We start from the raw sequence: 27,600 nt of genomic DNA, 5'->3' as shown, positions 1-27,600 counted from the left end.
GATCTCTTCTTGTCAACAGCCAATATGGTAAGCATTCTAGACTGGATTCTCACCAAAATTTACAAAAACCATTCAAACAATTTTGTTGTTTTAGTAAAATGTAATGGCGACATTCTGACCAAAAAGCTGATCGACCGGAGCGAAGCGATGGTCCTCTTAATTCATGACCAATGCATTAGCTTCTTTTCTACAGTAACTCAGTACCAAAAAACAAAATAGTTATTCATTAGTTGATTTCTGTCCGTTACGGAAATTCGTTAGGAAAGTGCGTTACGGAAGTAACGCCATGACGTCATCGCTGCCGGCAGCTATGATGTCACTACTTGTTTCCGTGGGGTAGCGGGCTAATGCAGGGATAGTGCAACCCTTGATTTCTGTCCGTCACGAAAGCGCGTTACGGATGTTACACTATTATATCATCACAGGTTTCGCCCGTTTCGGTGACTGTCCTGGATCTTTTCTGTTGCTGAAGGGAAACTTACTTTTAAGTCTCAACGCACGTTATGTTGCGCACGAAAATAGTACATACGTAGCATACGCATACCGGCAAAGCCGCAGTGAAGTCAGTAATCTTGGAAGTCATTTAGTAATTACTGCTTAAGTACTGTACTTAATTAATTCGATAGTCCAGCACTGAATGTAACCAGGCGCTCGACTGTTTTTGCAATGGTACTACGTAGGTTGTAGAAGAGTACTGGTAATACGGTACGACGTTTGTTGTGAAAAAGACACTGCAAGCGAAGTTTGACGTGTATTATCACAAATCAATCATTAGGACATATTTTCCACAATGCAACTCTAACGTGGAAAACTTAAACGTGGCATTAGCTCACAGCGCCTTGAAGGAACACAGTAAGTATATAAATTGAAAATTATATATTGTTACTGTACGGCATACGATGCGAAAAAACGCATCGTATAAGGAAATAATATTTTTGTGGTATGCGTAATAAACCTGATCTAATGTTCTGGAGCATATTATCTATAAAGCAACGTCAGCGAGCGCATATGGTTACTTAGTAGACTGCAATCTTCTCAAATACACAAAATAATACATACAAGCTGAAACTGTTTCTTAAATTGAAAAATTGCTTTGTTGAAAAAGCAACACTAAACAGCTCAGAGAAATTGCACACTTCTGACAGCATGCGTTTAGGTTATTAATAGTGTGCATCTATAACGATCAAAAAAATTATTTATCTTTACAGATCGATCGTTCATTATTTATTGTCATTGTAATTTGGTTTTATTGATTTCTGTCACGTAGAACGGCGATGATTTACTACGGTAATAAATTCCAGAAACTTATAAAATTGTAAATTTATTGCGATAGTTATCGTATTAAACTATGATCCTGCATAAAAGTGTACTTAGGAAATTGGCTACTTGAATGTTACCGTCCAACTTCAATTTTAAACAGCCGGCTGCTTTGCTAATATGCGGAATCGTGATGACTATAAGTTTCATCGCATGCTGACAACGACAATTCTGTTTCGCTGCGGCAAGATAGCGTTACTGGCAGACTGGTGAAGGATCGTCAGTGGATCGTGGCTTGCGCCTTGCATACATATTCATTGATGTTCTTAGTTGTCCAGGGACTTCCAGTTAATCGTTCAAGAATTGCTGACACTACTTGGTATTTCAGGATCATGCTGGGAAAACTTATCAAAACAAGCTTGAAATGTTGCATGGTTGCAGTCTCTGCTGTGGTGGCTACGAAAATTTTGAAGTGTGTTTTTGGTAAATGTGTCAGTACTTCCAGTGATCAGCAAAGCCTGCCTAGAAATGGTTTTATAATTTTTTAGCCAGCTTTTCAGAAATATAAAAGCGCGAAAGGCAGAATTCTTTCATTTAATTTTCGATTTGAATGCATTATAGTTTAAGCGATGAATTCTTTAATACCGGTTTAACCAGCTGATTTCCTTAATGCGATTTTTGCGATTGACCTTTATGCGTTGTTACTCATCATGCATTTGGTTATGATCCTTTTTGCCCTTCTGTTTTGCGGCATTGCTATACGAGAGTGTGCCGCGGTAAGTGACCCATGGTTATGTTGCAGTTTGTAAATAAAACTAGAAGTACTCCAAAGTATTCTAATTATAAGGCGCTGATGAGTGGCAGAAGTATACCTGTCGGCAGACTTACTTAAGTTTTCTGTTAACTTTTATTTGATATGCAACAAATTTTTTGTTTATGCCGATGCAGGCGAACACCGTTCGTTGCCGAAGCCACGATGAAGGTTGCGCGGATTTTTGGGACGTTTATTTCTGTTGTGCTGGAATGATTTGCAATTTAACGGACGCTACGTGGGGTGCTTGCAAGTACCCAAGCGAGATTGCCATAACTAATCAAACCCCTTTACGAGAAACCACACGGAAACCCACTGCGACAGATTCCATCAAGGTGGAGCTGCCAGCGTCCCAGCGATCGACGCATTCGTCTGAGGGGAAAAAGCCACTACCCACCCATCCCCCAACGCACAAACGGACGGATGAGTCGACCGCCCTACATACAGTTAACGAGGTTTGCCGCTTATCTGGTAATGCCAAAACGTGTACGTCTTGGATAATGAGAGAGGGGAAGTCAGATACTGGAGCATTTGGAGGTAAGCAGACTAGCCGGTTACGGTCAATGTTGTATTGCAAACGGTTATATGTTGCGCTTGATATGACTGTCAAACGGAGCGAACCCATAGCAAAACAAGAATCCTTAGTTATGCACTAACATATACCTTGTGCGCATTCTGTCTTTGGTACTTACTACCTGGAATCGGTTCGCAAACTGATCTTTCTTGCTGTGCTGTAAAGCACAGTGATCACCCACCTGTTTGACCAGCAATGTAGCACACAATACTGATCAAAGACGTATGCGGCGCTGTTCCTATACCTATATATTTTTGCTGCCGGTGACATGCGACCACCTCCCGTGCCATTTGCTTCCACTTGACGAGCACAGTTCACATAGCTGGCTCCTCTCCGACAGACCAAATCTAAGTGCGACGCGACGACTGCTTTATTATAAATATAATTTAAGAGGCAATAGCTTAAATAACAGCAAATGCAAGCGCCGACACAATACTTCTTAGTTAAGACCTAAACAATAAAACAACAACCGAAGTGTCTTATTTGTCTCGTTGGTGACGGCTAGGCGCAGTGATGACACACCGAAGTCATTCGAAAGTTTGGTGTTTAGGCGGTTTACCTATAATCAGTTTACTGACATTACATTACAAATGAAAGCCAACAACATTTAAGCTTACCAATCCAGATCAATAAAAATGCACAACGGTGACATACTTTAGAAATTACAAGCTATGAAAAAACGTATCCAACGAAATAGGTTAAAGTTTTAACAAGCTATAACAAGAAAATTTCCTCTAATTTCTCATGATCCGGTATTGTGCCCATCACGCACATAGCGTTTCCTCTTTGAATCTGTATGGAGATCCGCTGCCGGAAAAATTCCTTCGCCCGTGGTTGCCCGGTAGTGGCCGCGACGAGGTGTCCGATTTTATCCACTAGCTTCTTAGCTCCGCCGCCCAAAGGTCCGTATGTTTCGAAGGCAGCGGCAACAAAATCGTACCTTGGCTGAAGCCACGCATGTTTTGTGAGCTTTTTTGTTTCGGCTAGTTCCGCTGCCGCACCGACATTGACGGATGTACGGTCAACATAAGAAGTTGACAGAGTGTCAACACAGGTTACGTCTATTGCGAGTGGTTTACCACGTTCCCATGGGATAAGCGTAACCACATCCGGTCTTTTGTTACCCACTATGGCCAATCCTTTCGGTTCTACTCTGGCAGGGAAACCGCCCGTCGTTAACGCGCGAGCGAACTCCCTGCTGATGCCATCGTTTCTAGGTAGTCGTCCGGCTGATCGTTGGCACCGCATTCCATGTCTCCCGAACTCGTCCACCCATTCGCCGCATTTACATTCATGAGGAGTTACGATAGGGGCACCTAATCGTAGAGCGACGCTGGTCTGAAAATCAATATTTTCTAACAGATTACCTAAGCAAGCAGCTGGTAATGCGTGAATCCAGTAACCGGATTCTGGTGTTGACACCGCCTTCAAATGTGCGACTTCTGTGGCGGAGACACGGAGAGCAGAAAGGTCAGAGAGGGCACGCAAGGTCGCAGGAGTGTCCCATGCTTTTTGGACGCTGTGAAGGGGTTCAGCCGGCACATCATTTGAACCTGTAAGCAACTTCCAGGCCAGTGTTGCGGATATTACATCGGTCGGTGGTAGTATCGGGCATAATTTAGAGATAAGCGGGCGCACAGAGGAAGCCGATGCCAGGTAGGCGGAGGGAGCTAGCTCCTCGGTGCGTCGTATACCTAAACCACCCAATCGAACAGGAAGTGATGCCTGCATCCACGTAGGGTGATCCATTTTCACGTTAGTGATGGTCTCCACAGCAGCGCGAAAAGTTTGATCTAGGGCGCATAATTCTTCCGAAAACTGCCACGCCAAGGAAGTACGAAGGAGGTGAACGATTTTCGGTACGCCAAGGCAATTTTTTAACAAAAACAGTGCTTGGTGTTTTGGAATTAGCGTAAGTCGTTCGCACATGTTCTTCACTTCTTCCACTTTCTTTTTAATGTAAGTAATATTTGGTTAAAACAGTAATGTTTACTCTACACTCATGGAGTTAATCATTTCCTGCTGAAAATATTTACATTCTACTGTATTCTTACTTATCTCTCTTCAGATGACCTTTGGAGCATAACATCGGACTTCAGGCGGGACTTGGACACCTGGATAAACTGGGTGGCGCCACCAGGTTATGGTCTTCTGCCAAGGAGGCCCCAGCATCTTAAATGGACTTTGGCGCGAAACCAAAATGGGCCCTCTTATCTGCCAGTTCGGATAAGTAAATCATTTCATGGAGGCTGACGACTAATGCTCTTAACCGAAGTGTCGGGCATTTTTGAAATATTACTGTATTGTGGCAGATGTCCAACTTATATATATAATGGTTACTATTAACGCTTTCATCGTGGTTCGATTACTTTTGAATAAAACTTGGTATTGCACAATGGATACTAACTCTCATAACTATTTCCTATAGGCGACAACAATGGAAATGCTGCAGGCTACCGATTTGTTCTCAGCGTTCAGCGTGCAATCGATGAAATTAATACAGCGATGGACGAATGCTTGTCGCTAAAACTTGTGGACTTCAACGCTACGGAACCTGTTCAAATCCTAGAGATTTATGTGTTCTCTGCAGGCCAACTTTCGTGTTTTAATGGGTAGGTATCCAAATTTACAGAATTATTACGTCCTGTAAGCCTGAGGCCAGTGTTGCGTGGTAATTAGTATGTGCATAATTACTACAGCTTTTCATAGTGCTTTACTTAACTGTTGCCAAATGCTGTTTGTAGAGGGTCATTTAGTGAGAACTTTGGATACGACCCAAACCAGGACAACATTATCCGCGTAAATTCTGATGCCTTCTCTAAGAAGGAAGACCGAACCATTGACATCATGTTTATTCACGAACTTTTGCATTCCGTTTTTAATGTACGGCATGAGCACACGCGTTTGGATCGCGATCAGTATATCAAGCCCATAGAAAAGAATCTTATGTGCAACCTCGGTAAATTTTTAATAATGTCGAGCGCATTTGTTACTTTCAGATTGATATAGTAACGTAATGATAGTAAATAGTGACAAATCAAAGTGCGCGATTTAATGTGGCCTTATTGCTTGACTATAAAAATTAGGAACTCTGGGCTAAAGTGCTGTCTTGGGATAGGTGGCAATATGCGCAACGGCTACTTCGACCTTGATAGCGAAGCTAGCATGGAGTTCCCTTATGATCTGCACTCAATCATGCACACTGGTTGGGACGACCACTCCATACAGCGGTTTGTCAACACTGTGGACGTGCAACCTGGTATTCCCGCGGAGTGGGGCATCGGACCTCAATCCCAAGGATTATCGTTTTTTGATGTCCATAAAATGCGAAAATTTTACTCGTGCAAGGAGAATCCGAACTTCATCCATTTCGAACGTAAGCTTTCTGTTCTTACAATAGCTTCGCGGCATTTTGCGAAATCGTTTCATCTTCTTACGATTATCATGATAGTTCTCAGCCGTTGACCTCTTCTACCATGGGTTTTCGATAATTTTAATAACCGGCCTGAACCAATATGGCCAAAACAAGTCAGACTTGTTTAAAGTACGATATCTGCCTAAATACTTATGGGAATACAAAAAATGCAACCCAGTGACATACTACACGCACCGCGTGTATTACTACCAACCTGACCGCAGTCAGCAGAGAAGGAACTCTGGAGATTGGTGTTGGTTCTGTTGCCTACTTCCGTAGACAACAGTACCACAAAACACACTCTCACCACACTCACTACCACACTACAGGAATACCACACAGTAACTTCCGCCTAGGTACACACTACTGCTTTCCCTAAACGAAGGTCACTCACAGCACAAACACCAACAGGATCACAATGATGTTACTCACTTTAATCTTATTGATGTTCACTCAACACAAGTCACACGCAGACTGCTGAATGCTAGCCGACGACGAAGCGCAGCTTCTGATCGGAGGCTACCGATAAGAACACGGATCAAACGTCATCGCTATCACAACAGGGAACACTCGTACAAACGCACAGGAAAGTCATACAACATAATCCCAATTATGTCACCAGGGTGAAAAGTATGAAATCCTTATAATTTCTGTTGCTGTTCATTTTTAGAAGAAAGAAAACAAATCTATCTTTTGAACTGGATGGTCCACTGCAACCTGAGCAGCCAACCAGATCCTCTGCGGGCAATATATTAATAGTAGTTATCCCCAACGGGCAATATTAATGCAGACCGTTTGCAACTCATTGACCAATGCCTGGAGATCTCCGACCGGAAGAACGGTCTATTAGCCAATATAGATTTTTATAAACAAACGTGCCAGGTTATTTTTCATTTGGACGAATGCAAATACCAAGCACACAGACAGGAAAATGTGGCAGTTATTATGAAAACTCACCGAATAATGCGCACCTTTCCTTACAAGCTCATCGGCACGCCATCCGATTGGGTTCCCGTGAGTACTGTGTCCAGCGTAATCTATGATTCTGAATGTCAAAAATTGTGTCAGATAATGCCAACCGTATGTGTTGCCGCAACCGTACTGGATACCTTCGACTTCGTAAACGGGCAACGGATCCAGAAGCGATCATGCAATATGTATCATCGTGTCAACGGCCCTGTTCAGTGGATGAACAACCCCAATGCGGTAACCTATGCTGCGTTGGACTGGGACATCTGGATGAAGGATCGCACTTATTATAATACTTTTATCTAAATAAACCACAATGCTTGAGTTGTGCAACAAAGTAGCAACCGCTTGCATTTTTATTCCCATACTCGTGCTTTGCCTAACAATAAATTTAATTTCCTGCCCGGTTGGAATCGTCTGCCTCTGATTGCTACCGAAAGCCCTGCTAGTAGTCGCTGCTGAATTTTAGCTCTTGCATTATTAGTGGAAATTCTGCCTTTTTAATTTCGCTTTTACATTACGCTCTTATTTGCTGTACCCGGGAGCGCGAATATTAAATAGCTTAGATAATTGATTTTGCGGTTATGAAAATGGACATAATGAACTGCTTGAACTCAAAAAATTATTAAAAGAAACATTTTCGGGTACTTAGATGCGAGAGACCCGATGAACGATCCATTGCGAATTTCTGGCGTGTACGCTGCGTTAAATTTATTTTTGTTCACTTTAGCTTGTGTGTTAGATATATGTGTGTATACACATGACCTTTCTGCATAGCAACGTTAGGTATACGAGTCAATGTTTTGGTTTTTGCTGACAGTCAGTCAGCGACCTGCGTTCGATAATAAAAGTACATTTATTATCACGTCACGACAAACTGGCGTGAAGGCCACGCGACCTCACACGGTCTGATTCCTTACACACAATGTCGACCCCGGCGCCGACAACGCCTGCATCGCCTACTTCGCCATCAGCCCCCACGACGTCCAGCGAGAAGACTGGATCCGGGCTGATCAAGTTTGAACCCGCGAAGATGACATGGCGGTGGTGGCAATTCCAATACAGGAATTACGTGAAGCTACGGAAAATCAATGACCTGGAAGACCAGAAGTGTTCGCTACATGGATTCACTCGGGATCGATGCGGGGGAAATGCTTTTCTCCATGTGTTTACCTACTGATCCCGATAATTTCACAATTGCGCAGCTGGTGGACAAGCTCGAGCATGCCTACGTGAAGAAAACGAACGCCGCCACCGAGTGGGCGAACTACTTCAAGCTGCAGCAAGAGTCCGGTGAGACCGTGCTGGATTTTTCAAATCGCCTGCGGCGAAAGGCATTTCCCTGCGGTTTCCCAGCCGACGTACTTGAGAAGAATATGTCGGCGACCTTTCTGAACGGAATCGCAAGCGACGCTACACGCCAACACCTGCAATCCCAGACCTACACCACCGTGAAGAATGCTCTGGAGATTAGCGAGGAGTACGAGCTCCGGAGGAGCAACAAGAAGGGCAGTACGGCGCCTGATGTGGCTCGCGTGGACAATGCACGCCGTGGCGGCGGCGCAAGAGGAAGAAACCGCGGCGGTGCAAGAGGAAGAAACCGCGGCGGCGCAAGAGGAAGAAACCGCGGCGGCGGCCGAGGCGGACAGCAGCGGCGCGGCGCTGGTCCGGGCAGGCAGCCTGCAACTAGTAGTAGTACAGGAAGAGTGTGCGATGGCTGCGGCTCTAGCCAACATGTCCGAGCGGAGTGCTGGGCGAAGGAGCTAGCATGTAAAAACTGTGTAAGAAAGGGTCATATTGCGAAAGTGTGTCGAAGTGGGAAGCAACCTGCAACCCAGCAGCGAAGAGACGGACGACGGACATTCCTCGTGGAAGAGGAATTTGACGTTTTGTCAGTGGACACAACGGGGGGACGATCCATCCACGTACCAGTAAAGCTGGATGGCGTGCCTGTGTCGCCCGTACTGGATAGATTATTACGGCCGACACGTGGCGATCAATCGGATCTCCGAAGCTGTCGCCGTATACGAACACTTTACGGAGCTTCACGGGGCACACGCTGAAGGTCATCGGTACTGCGACCGTGGAAGTCACCTACGCACGCCCTCGCAAGGCACTGCCGATTGTGGTGGTGGCCACAGGGGAAAACGTGCTGGGTAGGGACTGGATCCGCGCCTTGGACCTCAGCCGACTGAGTTTGCGGGATCTGCAGTCGACCATGGTGTCCACAGTTTCCGGCACGCTCGAGGTGGAACAGCTGCTGAAGAAACACAGCGCTGTTTTCCGGGACGAACTGAGCCATTGTAAACATTACAAGGCTCACCTGCACTTAAAGCCTGGCGCGACGCCTGTATTCCGGAAAGCTGGACCAGTCCCATTTGCCTTTCGCGAAGCACTGGAGCGCGACCTGGATCGCCTGGTGGAGAGGGGCATCCTTACATCAGTGGAACGGGCCAACTGGGCAGCTCCAGTGGTGACGGCGCAGAAACGGGCTGGAGACATCCGCACCTGTGCCGACCTTAGCACGGGACTCAACGCCTCTCTCGACGTCCAGCAGCACCCGCTGCCGACGCCCGATGAGTTGTTCGCGAAGCTGAACGGAGGGAAACGTTCAACCTGGCGGAAGCGTACGCCCAGGTGGAGCTCGACGAAGAGAGCAAAAACCTGGTAGTGATCAACACGCACAAGGGGTTGTTTCGGTACAACCGACTCCCCTTCGGTGTCGCCTGCGGTCTCTCCGTGTTTCAGCAGATCATGGAAAGTATCCTCCAGGGATGCGAGGGAGTCGCCATTTACCTCGACGATATCATCGTCACCGGGGCGACGGAAGAGGAGCACCTCCGGAACCTGGAGAAGGTGCTCCAACGCCTGGAAGAGCACGGTTTCACGCTGAAGCGCAGCAAGTGCTTCTTCCTTCAGGACTCCGTGGAGTACCTGGGGTTCGTGGTGGACCACCGAGGTCGCCACATTTCCCAGGACCGCGTCAAGGCACTCCGCGATATGGCCCGGCCGACCAACATCAGCGAATTCCGAGCGTTCCTGGGTCTGGTCAACCATTACGGGAAGTTCGTACGCGACCTGTCCGGAAAGTGTGCGCAATTCCACAATCTCCTGAAGACCGGAGTCGCATGGTCTTGGTCCAAGGACTGCGAAACGCAGTTCCTCTCCTTGAAGGAGCAAATTGTCCGCGCGACGTTCCTGGTTCATTACGATCCCCGGATGCCGCTGGTCCTCGCCGCGGACGCGTCACAGTACGGCGTTGGCGCCGTGATCTGTCACCGTTTCCCGGACGGGACGGAACGGCCAATCGCACACGCGTCGAAGACGCTCGCAACCGCCGAGAAGAACTACGGCCAGATAGAAAAGGAGGCTTTTGCACTGGTCTTCGAATGCCGGAAGTTCCATCAATATATCGCTGGGCGCGAGTTCACTTTGTGCACTGACCACAAACCGCTGCTCAGTGTGTTTGGTCAACGGGAAGGAGTGCCGGTGGTGACTGCAAACCGCCTCCAACGGTGGGCGCTGATGCTGATGGGATATTCGTTCAGCATCGAGTACCGCCGCACCGAGGAGTTTGGCCAAGCTGACGGACTAAGCCGCCTGCCACTGCATTCGACGCAGCTGGATGGCCTGCCCGCCCTGGGGATGGACAGTGTGGTCAACGCTGTTCACGTCGACAACGTGCCGCGTTGCCCGGTCTCGGGGGAAGCGATCGCCGAGGAAACAGCCAGAGATCCGGAATTGTCCACCGTGCATGGATACATTATGAACGGCTGGCCGTCGACGGTTGATACCCTAGCGCGTCCCTAGAAGCGACTAGAGCACGAGCTCGTCACCATCAACGGTTGCGTATGCTGGAGATCCCGGACCGTCGTGCCATCGAAGCACCGGCAGGAGATCCTGGATTACCTTCACAGCGCCCACATGGGAGCAGGGAAGATGAAGGGTGAAGCACGAGGATACTGTTGGTGGCCTAACATGGACAAGGACATCGAACGAATGTCCAGTGAATGCCGAATTTGCACTGAACGCGCAAAAGAAACGGCCAAAGTCCCGCTGGCGCAGTGGGAAGTGCCGGATGCACCTTGGAAGAGGCTCCACATGGACTTCGCTGGTCCATTTCACGGCACAATGATGCTAGTGATTGTGGACGCCATGTCGAAGTGGCCGGAGGTGATCCAGATGAAACATGCCACGTCCGACGGCGTTCTGGAGGCCCTCCTGAATCTGTTCAGCCGTTACGGAGCCTGCACCGAAACCGTCACCGATAACGGTACGCAGTTTACCTCGCAAGAGTTTGCAAATTTCTGCACGGTACACGGCATCCGACATCTGCGTACACCACCTGTCCACCCACAGTCGAACGGCCAGGCGGAGCGCTACGTTCAAACCTTTAAGGACGGAATCAGCAAGCTGATGGCCGACCGGAAGCCATTGCCCACAGCTCTGCGGGAATTCCTGTTCCGATACCGGAACGCGCCACAGGCCACAACTGGCAAGTCACCAGCGGAATTGTTTCTGAGTCGCAAGCTGCGTGGTCAGCTGGACTTGCTGGTGCCTGTCCTGATGACAACAGTGGAGCGTAACCGGAAGCGTTACCAGCAAAATTTCGACCAACGGACAAAGGAGAAGCATTTCCTAGTTGGTGAATACGTAATGGTACGAGATTACCGTCCGAACCGTGCAGTTGACTGGCAGCGTGGACAGCTGGTCAAACGTGAAGGTACACGCATCTGGGTTGTCCTAGTCAACGGAACGGACCTGCGAAGGCATGAAAATAAGATGCGACCGAGGCACTGGCTGCACCCAGCCGAGCGTGCGTTACCGAATCCACCAGCTGCACCTGTCGTACCTGTCCCACTGAAGGCACCGGATGTACCGAACGTACCACTCGCATCGCCAGCAGCGCCTGCGCAGACGGCACTGCTTAACGATGTCATTCCGGAAGCAATCACAAAGCAGGATGCTGGTGGACAGATCGGTACTGGTAAAACACCTGAACTTACATTACCGTCTGTCGATAGCGCCAAACCAGTGAAGCTAGCGAATACGAAGAATGCTAAGAAAACGCCACGCGTTCCTGAAGCGAAAACCGATACCAGTTCCCAACTGAAGCCCCCAGAAGCAGAAGTGCGACGAAGCGGAAGAGACCGAAAAGAACCGATCGACTGATCGCGGATCCAAAATTCGGACGCTGATTTTATTTTTGGCTTTGGTTGAGTGGGTTTCCCCACTGGGGCAGGTGTCAGAAATATGTGTGTATACACATGACCTTTCTGCATAGCAACGTTATGTATACCAGTCAATGTTTTGGTTTTTGCTGGCAGTCAGTCAACGACCTGCGTTCGATAATAAAAGTACATTTATTATCACGTCACGACATTGTGCGATGCGTATTATGTCACCAGCAAAAGCACTATCACAGATAATTTTATAGAGTTTTTTTGGGACTCTTAGAAAACAATTCAGTGTCGTGAATGTTAGGCTGCTTTCGTATTTCCTTTATGGACATCATAACAAAATTCAGTGTCGTGAATGTTAGGATGCTTTCGTATTTCCTTTATGGACATCATAACAACAAACTCCCGCTGCGTAGATTCCATACTCTTGTCATTCCGTGCGAGAGCTTTCGCGCATAGCCAGACTATTCGCTCAGTTGGAAAGTTTCGGCTTTGGCACACACGCCTGCATGGGAGTACGCTTGCCGCTAAATGAACTTGCCCTCATAGTTAAGGCCGAACCCGGCCGCCACCTTTCTCTTGCCGGGCATCGCGTGCGCGTAGCATATCGACTATCGAGCAGCGTGCGACGTTTCCGTACACTCCGCATTGTGTGCAAGTTCATCTAGCGCATCCAGTGCCGTTACGCCATGATATTGGTACCATTAGAAAATGCAACAAATTTCTTTCATTCGGCTCGGGGTGTCTTCAAAACCCATTTAAGAACAACCTATTTGACCACCGCCTTACTGGCCATTATTTATAATGCATTAAAAACCAAGAGCCTTGCCAAACAGGCTACGTATGAAGCAAAGGTTACAATGACATTCACAAAAGAATTATTCGTTGCAAAGAGAATGCAGCAAAGCTTGCAAAAGCATGAATTACATTATAGCCGGAGTTATAAATTCGGAATTCTTTTAAGGATATGATCTCTAATTACAAAACAAAATATACTGCAGATGCCGGTGCAACTCCAGTCGAAGAAGCATAGATTCAGTTCCTGTCGACGTTCCTCTAATTATGACTCAAATTAGCCAGTGCTTCCACTTCAACACCCTTGTATGCTTTCCCTAATCCACCCTTTTCGGAGACACTAAAGCGGTGGAAAACATCTCCCTGAAGAATGTCGGTGTAATTGCCACATGTCAGCCCGTCAGTAAATCTCCAGTTGACCTTAACTCCTGGTTCGACCTGGGTGATCCGTGCTCGTGCGTTGGTGAGCCAATCCCACAGGCTGAATAAGGACGGACAGCGGCACAGCACGTCGGTCGTGCATAACGGATTATACCCCAGATTTAAGCCGGAACGCCAGCCCGCCTGCACCAGACTGTCCAGAAAGCGGCTGTCCACGACGGTCAGGTTGTTCCCAGCCAGACTGACAGATTCCACGCGGCGCATTACGAACAACCGGCTGGGATACACTTGATGAATATCGTTGGTCTCCAAGGCAATATGCTACGAAAAGCAGCTCACTAGCGTTTAAAGGGCAAATACGAGTAATAATCTTCGAGTATCGAAACAATGTTGTCAGTAGTTTTACGTAGCATGATAGACATGGAGAATGCGTTAGCTACGAGTGTCGTACATCGTCGTCCATCGTCCGTCGTACATCGTACCTCGTACATACCTTTATAGTGTCAGCCAGTGGCATGAACACCGACCAATCAAAATGCTGCAAACTGTTGCCGTTAATCAAGATCCACTCTAGTTGGGACGGTAGTGTGTTTCCCGGTGGAGGGACAAATGCCTCTAAAGCATCTAAAGCAATGGCGGTCATTCGGTTGCGCTCTAGCTGAAGGGTTTGGAGGACGGTGAATCCCGCGAATGTATCCCTTGTTAGCGTGGGCAAATAAATCTCCACCAGGTGCAGTTTCTGTACCGTCCGCTTGACATTAATCAGGAAACGGCCAACGGGAAACGGAGCATCGTTGGGCGCCACCCAGATATTGCTCAGGCGAATGTCGCTTAAATTAAGATGCGGAGGCAGAGAATCAAACTCGGGTAACAAGCAGTTGGAATCGCATTGGGCCGCGAAACCCCACCCGCTGTCACTTGTCTGCTCACCGAGGTACAGGAAAGACTTGTCTATGGGAATGTCGCTAACGTTGAACACCGGCTTTCCACAGGCACAGTACAGCCATCGAGGATCGCAGGCCGGCATGACGAAGGTTCGACATACAGGTTGGAGACGTGGGTCTACATATGTCATGGCCGAGTCGGACATTCCGTAGCCGTATTTGCCTGATCCAATAGATCTCTGTGGGAAGTCTGCTGAAAGCGGCAGGATAACGACTGCTGTCGTTATAAACAACGGAAACATCATTTTACGGGACAGCCACATGGCCGAAACCGACATTTCAGACCGATATGCGCTGACTGATCCGCAACCTTTATCTCTTAAGAGAGCAGCGTGGTGTCGCGTATGTTTCCTTGATGTTTAAATGTATTCAAAAGGGATTCAATGTCAAAAAGCAGAAGACAATTTGGCTGCACAAAATTTCATCACGTCTATGCATGCTACGTGGACCATCTGTGCACAAACCGGAACTTGCTAGCCGCAAATCGCGGATATATTATCAAAACACTTAAATACTTCGTAACGGAAGCGATAATTATTCGTAACGTGCCGCTCGTAGATTGCCGGAAGAGGGTAATGTCCGAATACTCATGTTCTTCTGTAGCCTGCAGGTAGTATTCGTTAGTGTTTTATGTTTAGCTAGGTCATTGCTGTGTAGAGTGTAGCTAACAAGAAAAAAAGAACGGATGCAGCTTGCTAAACTGGCTACGTAGATGAAAACTCAGCATGTGACTTATATATCCTATGTCCGTATTTACAGATCTTGTTATTAACAAGTAAGGCAAAAATTATTATTACACTTTAGTCGTTATTCGTTTACAAATGTGAAAACAGTTCAAACTTCTGGAAAACCAAAAACGGTTCATCAACGCTGCTCTCAACTGTACCAAGAATACAGTACCTTGTTGTATTTCTAAACTGCAACGCCGCAACAAAAACTGCTTGGCACGGTTTTCTTTAGTCTGTTCCCGAATACGTTTGGCCAGATGATTTATTACGTAACCCCGAAGCGTAACTCGCTATCAAGAAACCTTAAATCTAGCGTAACTCGCATGAAAATTACATACAGTATAATATATTACTTATTACAGGCTATGGTAGCGTAACTCGCGATATAACTTTTGAACTGGTTTTTGTATGGATAGCGTGACTCGCGTGCTTTCTGTACGAGTACAGATATTTTTTAACAAGGGTTGTTAACAGTGCGGTGTACACCGGTGTGCTTCCAGTGAGGTTTTTTACAAGAAATCGCAATCAGCTTGCCAGTGTGAAGCGAAAGACCGCACCGGACGGTGCGATGTAAAACGAAAACCACGCCGCAATTTTTTACACCGCACCGGCAAACGCCGGTGTAGCGCACGGCCGTCACCGAAAAAGCAACCAATTCTCGACTTTACTACTTATCAATCTCCAGAACTTCTTGGCAGTGCTAGAGGGTTTTCCCGAAAAATGCACCGCCTGCTCAGTTAATTGCTTTAAGTTCCACCGCAATTTTTTTAAAATTGCACCGGTGCACTGGTAGAATAGCGCAACGGTAACAACCTTACTGTTAAGGGAAGTGGGCTTGGTACATGCACTATGTACGAGGTACCAAATTCATGTACATTTACGAAAACTTTCGCTTTCGCGCTACTTAAATTTTATTTTGGACGGTTTACGCTAATAAACTACGCAATTAGAGTAGCCGAATCACTCAGAGCAGTCATTCAGAGTACGCGATTAGAGTAGCCAAGTCATGGCTCTACTGTTGTGGTTAATATGGGCAGTTTCAGAGTTGACCGGCGGGAAATTTAGCATGCTGAACTGTAGCAAGTGACGTTAAAAGAAAATTCAGTTCCCCCGTAGCGATGGGCAATCATATTTGCAGCCGTGGCATTCATGGCGCAATCCACCAGCAGACCACCAAGTCTGTCGCCTGTAATTGCCATGAGGCTAGGTCGTTGGCGAAGAAAATTGCGGAGCCAGGCAAACGCGCAGTCGCAGTGCACACGGTACACCATCTCAAAGTCGTCGCGGCGCGACGCTGTCAACGCATCCTCCGGCCTTGTATGCAGCTGCGTATGGGCCAGAACGTATAGACCGTCATCTGGCAGCAGACTGTCCAAGCGCGGCAAATCCGTGAAGGTATGCGGCTCCATGGTTGCGATGGTCGCCATACGGAAGGTAATGGCTTTGACCCGGGGCATTCCGTTGAAATCCTGGCGGGCAATGTGCAGACCGTGGGCTTCGCCCACTTGCAGCGCCACCAGATTCGGCAGCGTTCAGATACCGCGAATCTTCGTGGTTAGACTGGCGCTGTTATCGTCGGACGGCGGACGCTCCACGGACCGAGAGTTCGGTAACCTGCTGCCGCACCGGGTCGAAGACCGCTCGTTACCAGTGCTGGCGCTAATAAGCCCGGCTGCATTTAGGCACGCTTGTTACGGTGCCACGGCAGAGCCGTGGTACCGTCCCGCGGAGTGGTAGTTTGGTCCCGGCCGATATTAGGAGAATTGCAGCACGTTACGTGCTGCGCATCCTCTATGGTAATTTCTCGTAGACTCGTAAGACGTGCAGCACGTCACGTGCGGACGCTGCTTGCACGTCTCACGACTCAGCCGGGTTATGTAGGCGATTACGAGGAGTACGAATAATTTTTTACTCTGTACTTATTTTAATAATTAATCTACACAAAGTTTTTGCGGTGACTTTATTCAGTCAATTTTAGTTATTCATAGAGTACTAGGTATTAAGACGAGGGGTACCCAACATATGGTCCCCATGCGCTCTTTCAGTTTTTATTATCAATTAGTAAAACGGGTATGGGTATGTAGATCTCGTAACGCTCTTTCGAACCATATGTAGCACGGGGGGTGTACCAATTTAACCAGATGTTGGGTACCTCTCGTCTTAAGCGTTTTTATTCGACATTTACGTGTTTATTCTACATAAAATTTCTTACGGTAACTTTATTCAGTAAATTTTTCCATTCTATCGTCATAACTGCATTTATTCTACACAAATTAATTTACTTATATTTTGCTATATTACGTCAATATTCTGTTTTAGGTAGTATTACACCTGTGGAACGTTTCGTACCAAAGAAAAAAAGTGAATCGTTTTTTCGCTCCTTGTAGTCACAGTAGACATCTGTATACATGCTGTAGATACCCTGTAGACCTATCGGTAGTCACCTGGTTTCTTAGGATGTATACAGCGTGTCTACAACGGTGTCTACAGGTTGTCTACGGATGTCTACCGCTGTATACAGGCAGCCCTTCTTAGGTTCAGCTCGATACTCTGCCTGTATACACCGGTAGTCACCTGTAGACAGCCCGTAGACACCACTGTAGACACTGTAGTCACCTGGTTTCTTAGGCTTTTTTGGATGTCTACAGGGCGTCTACCGGTTGTCTACAGATGTCTACCGGTGTATACAGGCAGGCCTTCTTAGGTTCAGCTGGATGTTCTGCTGTATACATCTGTAGACGCACTGTAGTAAACACCCCTGTAGACATACTGTAGTCACCTGGTTTCTTAGGTTTCTTAGGTTTTCTTAGGATGTATACAGGTTGTCTACAGGCTGTCTACAGGTTGTCTACGGATGTCTACCGCTGTATACAGGTAGCCCTTCTTAGGATCAGCTTGATACTCTGCCTGTATACACCGGTAGTCACTTGTAGACATCCCGTAGACACCACTATAGACATACTGTAGTCACCTGGTTTCTTAGGTTTTCTTAGGATGTATACAGGCTGTCTACAGGGTGTCTACAGGTTGTCTACAGATGACTACAGTGACTACAAGAAGGAAAAAAACGTTCCAGTTTTTTTCTTTGGTACGAAACGTTCCATATGTAAGTATTTACATTATTATGTCTTGGAAGTTGCAGTCCGCCCGTGAACGCCGGGAAAAGATGATACGAGTAATTTTAATAGCCTAATAAAGAGCGCCATAAGCAAGAAACTGGCAGTCTGTACATAAATATTTTTCCTATCGAAATTTTCTGTAATTTCTCGACAATTCCAACCACAGTTTCTCGTGGCATAATTACACCACGAGTTAATCCATAATAAGTAAAATAAACTGCCACAACAAATAATTTAAATTGACAAATTAATTTACATTATCTAAATAACCATTTAAAATTAACTGTCACAATATCGGCGCACACTGTATCCATCACAAAAATCTCACGAGTCGGCTAAGAACTTTAAATGAATTTAATCGGTCTGGAATTGGCAGACATTACCGTCATCCGCATCCTCCGTCTCAGCGGCGTGCAGGTCGGCCTCGGAGCCGGCCAGGTGCTGCTACATATTATTAATGCAACTATAAAAATATAATTAATTATAAATACAACAATAATTTCGATTTTGAGGGATCTGGCAAAAATCTACAATTAGAAAAATAATCTGGAGGAAAAGCAAACAAATCAACGAAAACGTTAACATGAGAAATTAAAGAAATACACGATATATACCGGAAACCCGGGAGTCACCCTCTTCCAGCTGCCTGTTAAAGAACATGTTCCGTTATGGGCTTGCCACATTTGTTCTGCAACAGCAACGGAAGAAACGCCGGATGCCGCTGCGGAAATCATGCAGACTGAACGCGAACAGCACCGGATCCAGTACGGGCTGGAAGGCGATCATAGCCGACACTATATGTCGAATGGGTATGGTGTAGACATCCCAGGTGGGCGCCAGGAAGCAGACCACGGTCCAGTAGGTCATCGTCGGTGTCCACAGCACAAACGCGCTGACTGTGAGGAAAGTCAAGAGCAGGAACGGTCGGGCTGATTCTTTCGGTTTGGTGATGGTATCTTCGCTTCGCTACAAACACAATCCGTTTCATTAAATCCTTAGTAACAGCACCAATTATGGCGGAATGTTTAAGACACCGGCCTTAAGACGCTCGCTAGGTAATTATACGGCTAATGTACAGGTAGCTAAACCAAAGACTGCATTTAAGCCGAATGAAGATACTGTTAAATTTACCAACAGCTCTTGTTACAACTCTTCGAAATTCTAAGTTTTTCAAAAATTGTTAGAGATATTGCAATGAATCCTAACAATTCTAGTGCAGTCAGTGCAAGCGTCTGCAACAACTGCAAGCGTCTTAAACGTTTTGCCGTTAACGTAAAATTAATAAATACCAAAGATCATCGTTGCCTTAGATCTGAATAGGTAATTGATCGATCCAATCTTAGTGACTAACCTTGGTCGGCAGGCTGTCCATGGCGCTGGGTTGCACCCGATTGGACGCCGAGGGGTCGTCCATCCAGCGGCGTTTATATCGCAACCGTTGTTTGTACAGCAAGAACGGGTATGCCAACACCACAAACACGATGGGCACATCGAAGATGACGATCTGCACACCCGTGGTGTAATCATTAATCACGGCCACATCGAAATTCAGCGTACAGCCTTTTTCCGGAATAAACACCGCGTACACCGTCTGGTCAATGACAATCAACGGCAGCGCCACCAGATGCACGTACAACGCGGTCACTACACACAATCCCACGGCCATCTTCATGGTATGATAGTGCCGGTAATGGTGCGGGAAACTGATGGCCCACAGACGGTTGGCGGTGATGAGCATGTGCATGTGCATCGGTACGCCGCACCACACCCAGAATAAATACAGGTAGAAGCCGCACAGGGTGGCCGGCATCCAGGCGGTTTTGTAGGTTTGGAAGAGGATTTCGAAGGGATGCTCGGCGCCGGCGTAGACGATGTTGCTGAACAGCAGGAACATGATGTACACGGTGAAGGAGGTGCGGAGATTGCGCCGCACGACGAAGGCCAACAACATGCCGGTGTTGAGAAGGAGTTGAGCGGCGCAGAAGGTCGTGCGGATGATTTTCATGTACGGCCACCGTTGCTCCCTCTCAGAGCTTGTGAAATTTTCGTGTGTGATAAAGGTCGTGTTATTCCGTGGCATTATGCACTAGCAGTCCGCAGATTATGCAACGTATGATTAAAAAAGCAGAGATCAAAACGTTGGTCTTCCGTTCAGAAATTCAATGATAAAACCAACGAATGGTGTGAAACAGGAACATATCCAATGCGCATATCTGTAAATCGCCAGCACTGGATCCGAACGGACTGGCGATTATTTGTTAATATGCGTTAGAACGAGGCATTTACCTTTAGTCCTACATTGTCGAATGTTATTCCACTGAAAGTATTGAATCATTCGTTGACGGCCGCAGGTAAGTTGTTGATTGTTCGTGACTTGCACAAAGATGTATGGCTTCAAGGAAGACAACCAGGGAGCGGCTGCCGGAACATAAGGCCAGGCTACCGACGTGCGCATTTTAATATGAGCTGATTTCGACATGTTCCCGATAGCGGAACCAGCGTGGACGTAAATTGTTAAACATTTCTCTTCCTGTGAGAATAGAAAATACAACGTGACGGCCCAGAAGAGCGTAATTGCTCGGCGCAGTCTCGCTACTTCACGCGAACCGGGTAATTAAATTTACTGAGCATTTGCTGCAGTTCTTGGGGCTGATGGTCTCTTACCTCATTAATTTTGGATAATGCATTGTCTCGTTGTGCGTGCCATCTGTGTAGGGAAGTGGACGTTATCGACACTTATATATACCTAGAGTAGCTTTCAAGGTAAGCTACTCTAGATAAGAATCGATATTAAAGCGGTATTGTTTCGTTCGCCCACTTCCCTACACGTCAGAGATGTTTCGGCGTAGTAATGTTTCCAGACGTGATATTCGAGTGATTAAAAACTCTACGGACCAGGAGGAATGCTAGGGTAGTGTGTACGTATATCTGTATACGGTTTGTAGGCCAATTAATTTGCTTTTTTTCTATTTTTGTGTTTGAAATTGCAGAGCGTCAATTTCCGAATGTTTCCTTTAACAAGAAAATAATAATTATAGCGACTAGAAGTGTTTTTTAGAGCATACGAAGTATGGAGATTGTTAGCAGCACATTTTGTCTGCATTTACAGTAGAACATTTACAGTATTTGTTAACTTGTTGCAGCGTTTTCGTTATGATCGGCACTGCTCTACTAACTGTTGCAGTTACAAAGGTATTCGGCGTGGTTATTTAACTGGAACAATCTCGGCTCAGCTATGGCATTTAGATATCGGAAGAAGGTATACGCAGGATACTAAGCTTATTTATTTTGATTACGTTTTTAGTATTAATGTGTTAACTTTATTAACTTTTAATTATATTCCTAGCCGTCGGGAGAGAAACGGGAAAGGCTTGACCGTAGTAAACTTCCCCGTGGTTCAAATAAATCTCTCGAGATAAGTACAAAAACTATCGTCTCCTTTGGTACACTGTTTTCCGTGGCACGATCGACCGTTTCTTCCGACCTCCGTAGTAGCTTTGCGCGGCTGTTCCATAACCGACGTACTTGCCGGCGTTGTTATCCACCGGCGGATTGTAAGGAATGATCGTCGGCGGAGAGTAGCTGGCAATGACTTGATATGCCGGTGGAGAGGAGTACGACGGGGGTGCACTGTACGAGGAGTAGGACGGGGAGGTTGGGCTATAGGAGGGAGGCGAGGAATAGATCGGCGGGGAAGAGTATGACGGTGGGGAGGAATACGATGACGGAGCACTGTAGTTCGGAGGGGAGGAGTAGGTGATCGCCGCGCTGGGTGGAGACGAATAACTCGGTGGGGAGGAGTAAGAGGGCGGCGAGGGGGCGCTGTATGAAGGCGGGGAGGAATATGCCGGAGGGGAAGAGTATGATGGAGGTGATGAGTACGTGATCGCCGCACTGGGCGGAGAGGAGTAGCTTGGTGGGGAGGAGTAGGACGGCGGTGAGGAATAACTGGGCGGCGAGGGTGCGGTGTAAGTGGGCGGAGCCGCGTAGCTCGGAGGCGAGGAATAAGTAGGTGGTGAAGGCGCACTGTACGACGGTGGTGAAGGCGCACTGTACGAAGGCGGGGATGAATAGCTCGATAGTGCGGAGTAACTAGGCGGTGAGTTGTACGTCGGGGCGGCCGGTGTATCGTACGTGGGAGCGGAGTACGAAGGCGGACTGCTGTATGACGGTGGCGCGGAATAGGAAGGTGGGCTGCTGTAGGAAGGCGGCGCGGAGTAGGATGGCGCTGGGCTGTCATACACCGGCGCGGAGTAGGTGGGCGGACTGTTGTATGACGGCGGCGAATAAGAAGGTTGGCTGGCGTACGACGGTGGACTGTAGGCGGGCGGCGCGATATAGGGCGCGGGCGTGGTGTAGACGGAGTAGCCGGAGGGAATGTAGCTGGGCGCGGGTGCGTACGAGGGAGAGTACGATGGGGACGGGTTGTACGTGTTGTCGTTGTAGGTTTGCGGGGGTGATGAGTAGCTGGGAGTTGGAGAGCTGTACACAAAACAATTAATTATTATAGATGTATCATGTACCGGTAATGTAACAAAAACGTGATGCATAATGTAGCAAGAGCGTAAAGTCTTAGGCGATTATTGCATGTATACAGTGCAAGTCTTTTAGACCGGTCGGTGCGATTGCGCGACAACGACAACAACAATTTGTCCTAAGAGACCAGAGGTTTAACTTTTTTGCTATTTATCTAATTACAAAAAGGCGTATATTTATGTATTTATTCTCATGTTTTTATTACCGTGTACGTTGTACATTATGTAATTTATTACTGTGCATACAGTATATAACGAAAATCTTATGCCGACCGGAAACTATTCTCGCTTTTGTCAAAACAGGTTGTTAAACTACGGCATTCGGTAATTAAACAGTAACAAATTGAATCTTAAAAAAATAAGTAAATATCTTAAAATAATTAGTAAGTGATCCGATTATTAAACTACAAATCCGATTAATGTAGCAGTCATCGCGGCTGTATCGGCGAAACGACACAGCGCTCTCTGGTCTTTTACACCTCGTGCCGCACGTGTGAGTGCAGTATAATTATGACAGCATGACCTAAAAAAACTTTCACTATCGTTTAATTGATGCTTCTTCGTAGTTCGTAGTGCTCGGACACATTGTAATTATTAATTTTATGTCCATTATGATGAAAAGCAAAACGCGGTACTGAAACGCAGTGACTTAACGCACATGGGTTTTCCTATGCAAGCGTTTGCAAATCAAAATAATGTAGATTTGCAACAAAATCCTATAACATCGATAAAAAGCACCCCAGTTATTTTCGATTAGCAGTTTAGCACTAATTTTAGTTATGTGATAAGACTGCTTGAAATAGGTAATCGGTGTAATAAAATGAACAAACGTGGGACTGATTGTGCGACATATTATTATTTTTCAATAGTCGTACAAAAGCAATAAAACTTCTACGCATATACTAGTATTTACGCAAAGGTTACTGCGGCGCTGCATTCGTTAATACACTAAATTGTGCAATAAAGAAAATTTTTAATTCTGTTTTATTATCACGTTTTTATATTTGCATTCACTTTTTGCTTTAATTACCATTAGTACAATAATTCAGTTTTTTACGTATTATTTTCATTCGTTAAAAATATTCTTTAAGTTAAACCTTCGTATGACGGATGTGAACTTTAATGTAAACTGTAACGTAAACTTTGGATATTTAGGATACTACGTAGAGAAAATAGAGTCATACCTGTACGAGGGACTGGAGTACGACGGGGAGTTATACACCGGGCTCGGCGAGTACGCCGGTGAGTTATCATAACCCGACGGTGAGTATTCCGATACGGAATACGTACTGCCGCCATTCCCATAGTTACCGCCATTCCCATAGTTGCCGCCATTTCCATAATCCACCGGCACCGGGATGGGATAGTACGCCGTGCCCCCGGTCTTCCGCACCGGGGTCAAATAGCCCACCAACTGCGGCTGTCCCATCGAGACCTTCAAATAATTCTGATTGGTCGGCTGAATATTCCTTGCGAAGATGGGCAGATTGATCGTACTGTACGAGGGATTGTACACACTATACGTTTCCCCATTTATCCGCGAAATTACAAATAATAATACCAACACTTTATCCAACATTTTTCCAGTCTGAATGTTAATGTACGGTTAATGCACGGTGACCATTACTGAAGCGGACAGTGTGGTCTACTTTGCAAAGTGAATCAAAGAAATTACATATGCAGGGTAAGTTTTATTCAATGGGAAATAATTGCCGGCTTTTTTATTTATTACATGATCGGTTACTCGGCGTCTTGTGTGTTGAAGAGTGATACACAGAGGATCCGACAAGTGTACACGGCGGATGCACTTTGCGACGCTCGTTGAGAAATCAGACTAGCGAATAATCGCTTTGTTGAATGCCATTGCACCGATGTAATGATCTGCTGGTGCGTGACAATGATTTACACGAGGCGATGCTGATGTTACGCGAATAATTACTATGGTGTTCTTTGTTCTTGATTTTATTTAGAAAACACACATGTGCTGTTATTCTGTGCGTAAGGTATATAGATATTGTGATTTTGCAGATGTATCTTGCGATGTACTAAATGTACCGAAACACGAGTATGATATTATAGTTAACATGTACTGTACAACTGAAATTTGGATAGGATTACTGTCTTAATGTGACGTCACAATGGCCGATAACAGTACCAGCACTTTCACTAGCTGCTATAAAGTATTGTACATGTGTTGCACACGCTAATGGTTTATAAACTTATAACACAAAAGCCAGACTCTCAATTATTGGACCACGACATGTTCCGCCAATCCATATGTATGTTCCGCACTGCTAACTTTATTAAAGCTGTACAGGAGTGATTGCGAATCCGTATATCTGGCCAAGATGATTCACCCCGGGGCACAATTAACAAGGTGTATTGTACAGAAAGCCTCTTTTTTTACCTATACATAAACCTAACAAGTAATAAAACTGTATTTCTGCAGTATCTTTTATGTAACCCATATGCGTTAGCGAACCTAAGAAAATTAACAGAATGCATCATTAATAAAAAATGAATTATGAAATTTAAGATCGCAGTAACTGCAGAATACCAACTGCTGAGTGCTGATAGCATGTGTAACCTCCAAAAAGGACAGTATCGCATCATGTGCTGACAGTACTACTCGTACAAAGTAGTATGCTTTGCGCATTCTGACACATACAGAGTACGTATATCGCTTCAGCAACGCATGCTTGATGTACCCGTCATGTGTTACAAAATGAGCATACTGCTCTGGTTCACTTGGTGAATGACATCCCCAAGAAATACATTTCCGTGTTCTAGCCCGTTTTATTGTGGAAGCAGATTAATCGGCGAAAGGTCATCAGAACACCAGATAATGCAGGCAGTAATTTAATGCGAGCCGTAAAGATAAACAAGCCTGGCCGTTTGTCATTCAGACGTTGTTTACGGTGTCTAAGGCTGGCTGCTCTGGACTAGCTAGTACAAACTGATCAATTTGATCTTCTAGCTGACAGTTGGCGCATAACAACGGAAATACCCAGCACAAAAGCGCTTCTTCAACTTGTGAAGCATTTATTACTATTACGGGACCTACAACATTGGAGATGTCAAGAGACATGAAGCATGAGGATGATGATCAGTTACATGTAACGATGTTAGTATACAGATATAGATATTAGGAGTTCCGCTTCCCGGCAGCCGACATTAGCTGGAATACCGGATAGGGCGTAAATACCTCGCATCTCAAAAATAATGGGTAGCACCCGAAAGCCAAAGGTTTCGTTAGTAACGGAAGCTTTAGGTGATTACTTGTAGCGTCATATTTTATTTTCCTGGATTCACCTGGTATGGTAAAAAGACATCCTTAGTTACGATTATTCCATATTAACCGGATGCGCGCCAAAAAGGGTTGCAGTACAGACAATGGCCTCATACATTAAGGGAAATGTGCCGATACATGCTATCAAATTCGTGTACGTACGGAAATATCTGTTTTCGGAAACGGAAACGGAAATTCGGAAATTCGTGTACGTAAGGAAATTCGTGTACGTACGGAAATACGGAAGTATCTGCACGGAACTATCTGTTTTCGTGCAATCCTGATTGAGAACATAATTTTGCAGCGTTTTATGGCCCATCGTGTGCCAGGTGCTCCACTTGTGCGTCAGTGCGCGCAACATCCGGTTGTCCAGTTATGGGTGGAACAAAAACTTAAAAATATTTAACGCAACACAGATGCGCCGGATGTCTCGTTACTGACCGATTTTTTTTTAATTTTGCACACTCAGATAAGTGCACGCACAACTGAAAACGGCTTTGTATTGAATAGACGTAAATCATTTTTTAAGTTTTAAGCGGTTTTCAAATTAGCAGTCTCGAAAGAAAGCTGCGCGGTTGCAGTTTTCTTTATTTACGGGTGCATTTCAATGACACATTTTGCCTGATTTTTCACAGTGATGACCTTTCGCACGAGACCATCCATGCAAACCCGGCACATATCTTATCAGAGCTTGTATCTGAACACGATTAAGTGTACGGATTCGGATTGTTTTGTCTTATGCAACGTTACATTCTTAGATACAGCGGTGACCTTTCTAAACCCGGTTTCTAGGCGCCACATCGGTAGAATATGAGAATGCTGACTGCTGACACCAATTGCAAGGCAGAAGAACAACCGATCCAGGAGCGCCACGCACGGATACGCCGCTTTCTGTGTTTTACAAATATACGCGTCGGTTGTTGGCGCGATATACCTCATTCATCCCCCTGCCGAATGACGAATGTCTGTCCCGAAGTAATAAAAAGAATAATAAAATAAAAAAATAACAAGAAATAAAAAAAAGACTAGAAGGCGGTCATGACTGATTATCTATTACTGCCGTTTAATATTACTCAACAACTGCGGATCCCATTTAAATTAATTTCAACAATATAAAGCCTACAAAACGATAGACTACCCGATACAATTCTCATGTGACTCTCAGGTCGCCTAACAGAACCGCAGGGGGTAAAACGTGGCATTGGCACCTGCCAGTGGCACTGCCAATGGCATGGCAAGCGATAAAACCTGGAGACTCTGGCAACTGGCAAACGATAAAATCTGGCAGATGCCGCATAAAATGTGGCACAACTAATAAGCGGATTTATAGCGTTGGGTCAGCTGCATATTTCTTTAACGTTTTGTCAGCATATACGGTAGTCAATTTTAAAGTGGTAAGAGCATTACTGGCCCTGCACAAAGTGCGTAAGTAAGCGTCGACATACAAAATTTTAAAAGGTCACAATGTATTTCGCGTTTGCGCGAAGTACCGCGAGACAAGAATGACAAGGCGCGTTAAAAATACAGTCGCGGTACTTTTTGACCTGCTCTAGGAGGCAGCCGGCTGGAATACGGCTTGCGGTAAAACGCGGTGTTGTATTCG

General features: G+C 46.0%; 4 protein-coding genes across 4 annotated transcripts; 2 read left to right on the top strand and 2 right to left on the bottom strand.

The window, feature by feature from the left end:
- Nucleotides 1-1,862: 1,862 nt before the first annotated feature.
- On the top strand, nt 1,863-7,644 carry LOC129590025 (uncharacterized). The gene is made up of 7 exons (XM_055484999.1): nt 1,863-2,033; nt 2,206-2,605; nt 4,711-4,872; nt 5,071-5,254; nt 5,387-5,601; nt 5,761-6,018; nt 6,728-7,644. Exons 1-7 carry the CDS (start codon nt 1,968-1,970, stop codon nt 6,811-6,813), a joined length of 1,371 nt encoding a protein of 456 aa, XP_055340974.1. The 5' UTR covers nt 1,863-1,967; the 3' UTR covers nt 6,814-7,644.
- A 3,360-nt stretch (nt 7,645-11,004) lies between these two features.
- LOC129589941 (uncharacterized protein K02A2.6-like) lies at nt 11,005-12,198 on the top strand. Its single transcript, XM_055484883.1, has one exon. It carries the CDS (start codon nt 11,005-11,007, stop codon nt 12,196-12,198), a length of 1,194 nt encoding a protein of 397 aa, XP_055340858.1.
- A 735-nt stretch (nt 12,199-12,933) lies between these two features.
- On the bottom strand, nt 12,934-14,831 carry LOC129590004 (uncharacterized). Its single transcript, XM_055484958.1, has 2 exons — nt 13,876-14,831; nt 12,934-13,703 (listed from the first exon to the last, which is right to left on the bottom strand). The coding sequence occupies exons 1-2, from the start codon at nt 14,602-14,604 to the stop codon at nt 13,263-13,265; spliced, it is 1,170 nt and encodes a 389-aa protein (XP_055340933.1). The 5' UTR covers nt 14,605-14,831; the 3' UTR covers nt 12,934-13,262.
- A 6,592-nt stretch (nt 14,832-21,423) lies between these two features.
- On the bottom strand, nt 21,424-24,425 carry LOC129589986 (uncharacterized). The gene is made up of 2 exons (XM_055484929.1): nt 23,893-24,425; nt 21,424-22,655 (listed from the first exon to the last, which is right to left on the bottom strand). Exons 1-2 carry the CDS (start codon nt 24,285-24,287, stop codon nt 21,602-21,604), a joined length of 1,449 nt encoding a protein of 482 aa, XP_055340904.1. The 5' UTR covers nt 24,288-24,425; the 3' UTR covers nt 21,424-21,601.
- Between the last annotated feature and the right edge of the window lie 3,175 nt (nt 24,426-27,600).

This window comes from Paramacrobiotus metropolitanus, unplaced genomic scaffold (assembly GCF_019649055.1).
Source record: "Paramacrobiotus metropolitanus isolate TYO unplaced genomic scaffold, Prichtersi_v1.0 Parri_scaffold0000038, whole genome shotgun sequence".
Taxonomy (NCBI): domain Eukaryota; kingdom Metazoa; phylum Tardigrada; class Eutardigrada; order Parachela; family Macrobiotidae; genus Paramacrobiotus; species Paramacrobiotus metropolitanus.
The sequence above is the reverse complement of the archived record's forward strand: the minus strand, read 5'-3'. Positions and strand labels throughout refer to the sequence as shown.